The sequence below is a fragment of the Varanus komodoensis genome, unplaced genomic scaffold, assembly GCF_004798865.1.
Source record: "Varanus komodoensis strain SLA01 unplaced genomic scaffold, ASM479886v1 scaffold44_3, whole genome shotgun sequence".
In the NCBI taxonomy this organism is placed as follows: domain Eukaryota; kingdom Metazoa; phylum Chordata; class Lepidosauria; order Squamata; family Varanidae; genus Varanus; species Varanus komodoensis.
The window spans coordinates 926061-936037 of NW_025336010.1; the positions used below are offsets into that span (position 1 = coordinate 926061).

The 9977-nt window shown below is 47.1% G+C and overlaps 1 protein-coding gene across 1 annotated transcript; it reads right to left on the reverse strand.

The window, feature by feature from the left end:
• Window positions 1–3527: 3527 nt before the first annotated feature.
• On the reverse strand, window positions 3528–9723 carry YWHAH (tyrosine 3-monooxygenase/tryptophan 5-monooxygenase activation protein eta). The gene is made up of 2 exons (XM_044444437.1): window positions 9486–9723; window positions 3528–4913 (listed from the first exon to the last, which is right to left on the reverse strand). The coding sequence occupies exons 1-2, from the start codon at window positions 9570–9572 to the stop codon at window positions 4257–4259; spliced, it is 744 nt and encodes a 247-aa protein (XP_044300372.1). The 5' UTR covers window positions 9573–9723; the 3' UTR covers window positions 3528–4256.
• Window positions 9724–9977: the final 254 nt, after the last annotated feature.

The window sequence follows — 9977 nt, forward strand, 5'->3', positions numbered from 1 at the left end:
TGTGAAACGTGCATTATTTTCATGTGCATTATTCTGGCAACTGCCCCCACCCCAACCAGGCAGAACAAAGGCTTATGCTTTATGCAGAACTTCCTGAAACGACTTAAGAGGAACACGTAGCAGAAAGGCAGTGATGAGATCTGTGCAGCAAGACTTGTAGTCTCCTAAGGGACTGTGCAAGCCAGATGTCAGCCTCTCTTCCCATCTTCCAAAAATCCATTTCCAGAGACACTCTGCTTTACCTCGCAGTAAAATACTCCTGGCTGTATCAATGCCACTTTTTCTTGTTGTTGTTGTTAGTCCAACCCATCGCGACCCCATGGACAACATTCCTCCAGGCCTTCCTGTCCTCCACCATCTCCCAGAGTCCACCCAAGCTCACACCCACTGCCCCAGTGACTCCATCCAGCCACCTCATTCTCTGCCATCCCCTCCTTCTTTTGCCATCTATTGTTCCCAGCATCAGGCTCTTTTCCAGTGAATCCTTCCTTCTCACTAGGTGGCCAAAGTATTTGAGTTTCATCTTCAGGATCTGGCCTTCTGAAGAGCAGTCAAGGTTGATCTCCTCTAGGATTGACCGGTTTGATCGCCTTGCGGTCCAAGGGACTCGCAGTACTTTTTCTCGAGGACGAAGTCATGTCATTTGTGAAAACGACATGTCATTTAAGAGTGCCAGTTGTGCAATGCTCCAACCAACAGCCAATTCATCAGTGTTGAGGAGAATGTGATCCATTTTGGGACTGACAACAAAACTTGACAAAAAGGGCTCAATCAGTAACTGTATTGTCCAGAGCAGATGCCGCTCTCTGCTTGAAAACAGATGGATAAGCGTGGCAAAGGCGGTCTAATGGAGACGAGGCAAGCGAGAGTTCAGCACAATTCTTTTTGAGCGATTTCATTTCTGCTGTGCATACCTCTCCCTGTTTGACTAGGAGCATTTCCAGACACGATTCAGATGATCACCGCTTCCCCTTTTCCCCAACAAGCCAGCTCTGTATCCTTAGCAACTCTCATCAGTACAACATCAAGCTGTCTCCAAGGCAACAGTGACTAGTGCAGTGACATCATGGCATTACCATGATAATGCTCCAGAGGATGTCAAGGGGATATACTCTAAAGTAAACAGCAATTGGTGGGAGTGTGGGGTAATGGGATACAGAAAGATAAGGCATCACTAATAAACCATCGGGCTTGGAAGGGTGCAGAAGGAATAAATTACACCTCTAGCACAAGGAACTGACGTGTTCCTCACTATCAATAGTGTGCAGTCCTATTTAGTTTTCAGAGAAATACTCCCGTTCTGCCCTCTTCAGCCTGCATAATTATTTTTGAGCCAAGCAGCCGTATTTGAGAATACTTGCTGTGCTGATTACAAGCTTAACTAAGATTGGCCTTCCCTAAGGCACTTTCAACAAACACTGCAATTCACATTGCACAAGTTCCATCTATACATTCATGGACAAAATTTTTCCAGAGTTATTGATGGGCACTGGAGGAAGTTGGGTTGGCAAGCTGGTACTGCCCAAGAGCCAGCTGGGCACGGAAGTTGTTCTGCCGCAGCGGAAGTGCTGCAGAACCTTCCTGGGCCGCCTTGCTCTGGCGGGACCACTTGTGGGCCGCGCTGCATCTCGTGGAGCGGGCTGTACTCAGGGAGACGAGCGACAGGCTCAATGGGTTCAACGGGTTCAGATTTGGGTTCATCTGATCTGTGGATTCTGTAGCTTTTTCTGAGTTGTGCAGACCCTTTTTTAACTGAGGGAAGGAACACCAACATGCTGTTGCAAGCAAAAACATATGAACAGCCATTTCTGCCAGTGAATCACTAAAATAACAAAGCTCTCTCAGTTTAACAAAATGCACACTTTCCTACCTGGCACCTAGGAAAGCTGATGCCACCGTGCCTGTGCATGGCCTCAAGGGGCCACAGCTCACAGAAGCAGGCCTAAGATGACGACCCACCCGTGGCTCACTGGAGGAGCAGCTTCTCTGCATGCAGGAAGTCCTCAGCCCAGCCCCTGGCTTCTCCAGGCACAGCTAAGAAAACCTCCTGCCTGAAAACCAGGAGAGTTGCTGCCAGCCAGCACTGACATTACTGGGCTGGGGGAACAAAGAACCACTTCCCGTGATCCAGATTAACAAATTGGGCTGGCCCTGCTGGAAGGGGGCCTGAACCAGAGCTCATTTATATTACTCACCCACCAAAACTCCCTCTCTCCAGAGCAGCCCCACATTTCCCCAGTCCATCTGGTACTACACCAGAAGACCTGGACTAGCAAAACTCGAGATTCCAGAGGGTAACACCACCCGTGAGTCAACATTTGTGCTACAGATCAAGCTCATGCCCTTTGATTCCTGTTCTCTCTCCTCCAGGGACCAGGAAGGTTCTTAAGAGACTCCTGGCACAGGTGTATCTGATGTGTCCTTGTGTGCACTGGCTGCTTCTGACAAGGATTAGAATTCAGCATAGTGCAGAGGAATAGTAGCTATGGCATATGGAGTTTTCACTGTCGTCACGGCTTTTTTAGATTAAACACACATTTTCAAGTATGCATATACTTTGCATGCAATTTGAGGTGTTTTTGCTTCCCATGTGTGTAAATCAGACATGCTAGAAATCAGGCTTTGACAGTGAATGCATTGGCTGAATCACACTGATTGCGTAATGGAGATGTTCTACAATGTGTGGTGGGATCTTTCTTCTCTTGTAGAAACATAGTAATTAACCGGCAGTGAGAAGTCCTTGCTGGTCGTGGCAAAGATTTCTTCCCCCCACCATGTAACACACAAGAAAAACCAGAATGTTACTTTTATTTCCCCATTTCTCTTAAAACAATGCACCCGGAAGCTGCCCCCTTTTCTTAGCTTCTGTGATGTCATCAGAAAATGTGGTATTATGGGCTATAGTGGCGAGAGAACAGGCGCAGTGCACCCTTGCACTAACAGCGCACAGACAGTAGAGCCTGCGATAGCCGCTTTCAGCCTACAATCCTCATCAGCCAAGGCTGAGGGACAGTGGGAATGGTGGCCCTCTTTTTTGGCCTACAAATTGTCCACGCTGGATTTAAAGTACATCTGTTCAGGATTGGTGCCTTAATGTCTCATCCCCCAGTGATAAAAGTCAGGCATCTGTTAAAACTGGAGTGAAAAATTGATTCTGTATTGCAATGTGACTAAAATTCCAGGCAGCATTTTGAAGAGTTTAGATAAATATTTGTTATCATGGTACCTGGTGAAACTGAATATTTGAGAATGTGGGGAAGCTTGGAAACACCTTTACTCTGCCAGTGTCTCTTGTGAGGGCAACTACCAGGCTAGGATGCCTATCTTTGACAGACTACCATCTGGGATTATCAACCAGCTGTGGCTGACAGATTTAGCAACTGAGCAGCAGTGAAGAGATCCAAGGATTGGAGATAAACTTAGATACATCCCCCCCCCCCTAGAATGACATGTCTATTTTACTGTATTTTCAAAATGTTAAGAATTCCGGTCAGTAGACAAGATACTCCAAATACATGGACAACTTATAGTTTATCTCCCCAAAGCAGCAGTTTATTTTTTTTTTAATTCAAACACTTAATTTAGAAGTCTGGCATTTCATTATCATCCATCTTAACATGGGCTAACATTGACACATTGCTGTCATAATGCAGCCAATTGAACAGTTAAAGAATTTAAAAAAGGAGGAATCATGATTTGCCAAAACCAGGAGGACTGGGGAACTTGGCAGGTAGCAAAATCAAAACCTCAGTATGCTTCTGCCTGTCTGTACCCATAAGAGGCAAAACAAAGAGCATTACAGAACCTCACATTTTAAAGTTATTAAGTAAGACAAAATCAGCTCACACCTCCTTATATTCTTTCCATTAAGATTAGTATCTTTGTTTTGCATTACAAGCACCACTACTGAACTGTCATACTCCCTTTCTTCCGAATGGAAAATTTAAAGATGTAATTTCTGATCAATTCTCCTCACTTTGTTACTTTATGAATCTGGGTATTAACTGAATGAAACTAAAATGCCTCATGGTACATTTCTTCCTGCACAACTGATACGCCATGGTGGCAAACAGGCTGATGCGCCATCCAGCCCAGCAATGCCCATGGAGCCCACTGGACGCAGCACCCGGCAGACCTCACGGCTGCACCAACGCTACAGATGCACAGAGCACGAAGCACTTGTGGGGTTGTGGCAAAGAAATGCGAGGAGTGGGATGAGGTGACAGTCGATGGACAGCCGCAGCACGACCAGCTCTTCAGTTGTTGCCCTCTCCCGCTTCCTCATCCTGCTGGTCACTCGTCCAGAGAGTGAGGTTGTCTCGAAGGAGCTGCATGATAAGGGTGGAGTCCTTGTAGGAATCCTCGTTGAGTGTGTCCAGCTCTGCTATGGCATCATCAAAGGCTTGTTTGGCTAGAAGGCAGGCCTGCTCAGGAGCATTCTGGATTTCATAGTAGAACACTGAGAAGTTGAGGGCCAACCCAAGCCTGATTGGGTGGGTGGGCTGCATGTGCTCTTTGCTGATTTCAAAGGCTTCTTTGTAAGCAGCCTCCGAAGCTTCCACAACATTGTTCTTCTTCTCACCTGTAGCAACTTCTGCCAAATAGCGGTAGTAATCACCTTTCATTTTCAAATAAAAGACTTTGCTTTCATATTGAATGTCAGTGCAGTTCTTGATTAAGAACTTATCTAAGAGGGTCAAGACATCATTGCAAACTGACTCGAGCTCCTTCTCGATCTTCTCCCTGTAGGCTCTCACCTTCTCCAGCTTCTTCTCATTCCCGTCAGCCACTGTTTTCTGCTCTATGCTGCTGATAACTCGCCAGGAAGATCGCCTGGCACCAACCACATTCTTGTATGCAACAGACAACAAGTTTCTGTCTTCATTTGAAAGGGACTCATTCAGCTCAGTCACCTACAAATGCACACAAAGATATTGAGGCAATCTAGTGTTGCGGAACAACAGAAATGCCACCAAGAAAATCAAATCAAAGCATACAACATGTACTCCTATCTATTTAAAAAGCCAAAAAAGATTTCTGGGCCCCTGTGATCACTGCGTCCTTAGATGTCTGCAGGCAGGCACTACCATCAATCCAAAAGATGTACAGTATACTGGAGACAGCTTAACACTTACCCAGCCATTTAGACTGCTTATGTCCCACTATTTAACTGAGATTATTTAATTTAACAACTCTGTTTCAACACACTACTCTATGTAATGGGAATGGAATGCTCTTTTCTCCCACCATTTCAACACATGAAAGGGAGGCAGCTGGAAAGTTTGCAGAAAAGAACTATTTTGTACACTCTACAGATACAGTGTAGCCACTTAAATAGGGATTATTATCTACAGTTAAACAGAAATGTGTATATTATGCATTCATATACATTCATCTCCCGCTTTTCCCCTCCTACAATGAACCCAAGGAGATTCACATGGCCGTCCCCAATTGTTCCTCAAGCCAACAGCCCTGCAAGTCGTGGTCAGGCTGAGCCCAGGACTGGCCCAAACTCAAGCAGTGAGCAGCACCACTGAAAGGGGACTAGAACACGCCCCAGTCTAACTAGGACTCCACGGCTGGTATCATTAATTATGTTTTTTAAAAGTGGGTTTCAAAGCAGGTTTTAAAAAGTATAAACAGTTCTGCTTGCTTAATCATATTGGTTGATACTACCCTTGGGAATGTACGCTGTTTTACAAATGATGTGCCTTTGCTACATGGCTGTTAGCACATTACTGATGAAACATGGCGATATCAGTGATAATGCACAGTGACATAAGAGCACAGCACAATCTTAGACTTGCTTTTAGAAACTCCAGAGATGGATACAGATGCCTTGCGTGCATTCTGGTGGCACATTATTTGGCATGTGACATTTTTATTCTATTAAGACCTACTTCTGTTCGCACACCATTGTGCGGCTTCACTGCACCCCCTGATGCAGCAAGGGGAGAGTCTGCTTGGTTTCCCCAAAAGTAACACAGAAGTAGGTCATACTGTGAAAATGGGGCTGCGGGCTAGTGCTATTCTGCTATATTTCAACATAAAGGAGAGATAATAAATATTGTTAGAGTTCTAAAGGAATTCAATCCAGTAAAAAGGACCTCTCTCCAATGAAGTCGCCTTGACATTTTTTACTCACATTAATATGACTATTAGTACTTCAAGAGGTAGGCTGCCTTGTTGTATGGAAACCTGCACCCTGCTGTGTACTGAACACCTGGTTGTTTGAATATTAGGTGAATGCAGTTCTACAAATGTACTGAGATATGTTAATGTCAGCTGTTTCTCAGATTAGGTCCACAGATTAGGTCCACAGATTAGGTCCAGCTTAAAAGCACCTATGTTGAAAAGAACTAAGGAAAATGGAAAGGATGCATTGTGATCATAACTGCAACACCAATGCAGGAGACAACAGGAGTGCCTCGCACATATTCCCAGCAGCTGCGCTGGCTGTCCGGAAGACGCTCCTCTGCACAGCTCTCCTGCCTCGGGTTTTGTCCAGGCAGGGAAATCCTTCCTTCGACTCTTAGGAGTCACAGACTCCTGTGGAATTACACTGACACTTCTGGTTGGACGTTGAAGTATTTCTGTGCCTATGCAGAGAAATCAGGCAAGATTTCCCTTTCAGTCAGAACTACCTCTTGCTTAATTTAAGATTATTAACATGGTCATATATGCCAAACTGACATTATGCGTGTGCGTTAACACTAACACACAAAGCCCCAAGTGATTTGGGGCCAGGATATTTGAGGGAATGCCTGCCTCCACATATTCCTACCAGATCTCAGACGATCTTCATGGGAGGGCCTTCTCTGACCCCGCCCCCCAGGAAGCCAGGAGGGAACCGGTGAGGGGAAGGGCCTTTTCTGTGATGGCACCCACATACGGAAGACCCTCCCGGGAAGAGCGCACTTGGCGCAATCACTGCTTGCCTTTCAGGGCTAAGTAAAGACTGCTTATTTAACGTGTTTTGGAGATCACCTTGGTAACCTGCTAACCTTGCTGCTTGCTCATTATGTTCCTTGCCATGAATATTAGATTTTATATTTTAAGTGGATTTTATTCTCACATCTTTGATTTTATTAAAATAAATTTTATTAAAATAAAACTTCTGATTGTATTGCTCTATTTTACCATTTTATTGCTTTTATAGTTGGCTGCTTACACTTTTATTGTAAGCTGCCCAGGCAGCCTTTGGGCTATAGGGCAGCATATAAATATAATACATATATAAATAAACACTGTAAATGAGTACCACTGGCTTCAGCCAGACACAGTCCTATCTGCACATCTTAGGTCCAGAGTATCATATCTACTCTAAACCTAAGCATTACTATACAGAACTGTAATAAATATTTTAGCAGTTCTCAAAAGCTATAGAAGCAGACTTTGCCCAAGCAAGACAAACTAAAGGCAATATGTCCATCCCATATTAAGTGGGAATTTCTATAGCCAACAGACACCTGGGCCAGAGAATAATTCAGATTCCTAGATCTTAGGGGCAAGAGTTCCAACCTCAGAGTTGGGAATCTGAATTTTGAGTCCCTACCTACCAGCTGGAAAGAAGTGCACTGTGCACCAGTTACTTCTCCAATGTCAGGAAAGCAACCTCAGAGAGGGAATAAAAGGGGCATATGAGGCCTCTCTTCCCCCCCCCCCCCCGAGTGCCTCCAACTGGACAGCCGAAAACAGCCATTGACCTAAAAGCTAGAGCAGGAAGTGGAGGCCGTCTCCGTGCTGCTCCCATCCTGCACTGGATGCCCTTAAGCCTCCAAGTTCAGCAGCTGACAAAGCAGTGATTGTCCCCCGAATGCTTCAACACATTAACGAGAAATTACATGCAAAATAACAAGGGGCACTGTTAAAATGTAGGCATTAACAGGCTACATGTTCAAGCAACCCAGTTTGTGGGCATGAAAGTCTAAAGTGATCTACTCCCACTTAGTTGCTTTGCATCAGCAACCAATTCAGATGCCATGGAACCACCAGTGGCCATTACTGGATTGGCAACTCAAAGCAGGGATGGTAAGCGGAGAGAAGGCTCTCCTACTAATTCTGATGACAAACAATCCAGATCGGTGCACTTTTTGTTGTGGGAGCAACATATAACAATGTCCTTGAATTAGGCAGCCCCCCATCCCTTGATATACCAAAAGCATCAACAATATATTATGTTGGGGATCATAATTAGAAGTGTTTAAAAAAATTGATCAAAGTCGCCAGCTTCAAAATATATTCAAAAGAGAGGTGCACCAAAGCTATCTGCCATGACCAGGGATGCCAAGCCTGTTATCCCGGATGTTTTAGTAGGGCTGAGCAGCTGAATGAAGCAAAAGCAACAACAGCCTGCCTTGGATCAGAAATGTGCTTGTGTAGCTCATGCTGAAAAATTCAGTATGCAGCAAGACAGACAGGCACAAATATCAGCCACCACTGCAACTATCTCCAAGGTTATGCAAAGGGAAGATACTGAAGTAGAATCCATAGCTTTAACCAACAGAACATGGGGAGGGAATTAACTTCCCATTAAAGAAACTGAAATGGAAGGCAGAATACTGGCTCTGATGGCTTGAACCTGCAATTCATTGGAAGAATAAGTGAAGCATGCACATGATCATTTGTACCAGAGACATGACTCTTTTACATTGTGTACATTTATGTGTAGAAATGTACTGGATGCCATATATTTACAAGGCTAAGAATTAGTGTCAACCCATAATAATAGGAAAAACTACTAGAACTCAAAATACATTCTTTTCTTTTTTCTTTTCCTTTTCTTTAGTTTTATGAAGTGCCTGGCTTATGTTTATTATTTATTGTTTTAATCACTATATTATTGTATTATTATAAAATAAGCTGTCCTGAGCCTTTCGGAAAGGACACGATAAAAATGTTTTAAATAAATATAAATAAAAAGGAAAATGAGAGGCATTACGGAAAAATCATGGTATTATGACCAAATGTTACAATACAATAAAAACGAAGAGTGAAGCATACATGCTCAAAAACACACCGAGTTATGCTTTTACACTACTGGGTATCGAATTGACAGAGGCAGAAAAAACCCTCCTGCTGGTCCGTGGCGGCCTCTCCAGGAGCCGCGCACGAGAGAGAGAAGCGCGCGGATAAAACAAAGGGCCTGGGCCGCCGCGCCGCGCCGCGCCGCCGGGAGGATCCCCGCGAGGCGCCCGGGGCGTGCCGCGCCGCGCCGCGCCCGCCCGTGCAAGCTCGCTGCGAAGCCGCCCGCAGCCAACGGCGCGAGCCGGGCGCTCCCAGCATCACGCCGAGGACGCCGCGCCCGCCGGTCCTCGCCCAGGGCGTGGCCCCCGCCGCCCCCAGCAGGAGGGCAGCGCCCGCCCTCCGCCCTTCCCCGAGAGGCGCCGGGGGCCGCTCGGCGGACCGCAGCGTGGCCGAGGGCGCCCGGCTGGGGATCTGGGCGGCCGGGCGGAGCGGGCGCCGCCCGCCGCGGCTGCACTCACCGCTTTCATGGCCGCAGCCATGTCGTCGTATCTCTCCGCCTGCTCGGCGAGGCGGGCTCGCTGCAGCAGCTGCTCGCGGTCGTTCATGGTCGGTCGGTGGTCGGTCGGTCGGTCGGTGGGTGGGCGGGCGGGCGCGCCGGACAGGCTCGTTTCGCGGCGACCGCTCCTCACTTCCTCGCTCGCGCGGCTCCTCTGAAGAGCGAGGGGGCGAACGCCGCTTTTACCTCGGGCGAGCACGGCGGCGGCGACCCCTTGCGCAGGCGCAGGAGGGCACGAGCCCCGCCCTTGCCGGCCCGCGGGAGGGCGCGAGAGCGCGCGCCGGCGGCCGGCTCCTCCCCCGATTCGTCGGGAGGTTGCCACTCTGCGCCGCGCCGGCTTCCTGCGCCCAATAGCAAGGGGAGAACGGGGCGAAGCCCAGAAGACCGCAGGGGCAGGGAGAGGCTGCGCGTGACCCGACGCCCCTCGGCGGCGGTCTATTTCTAGGTGACGTCA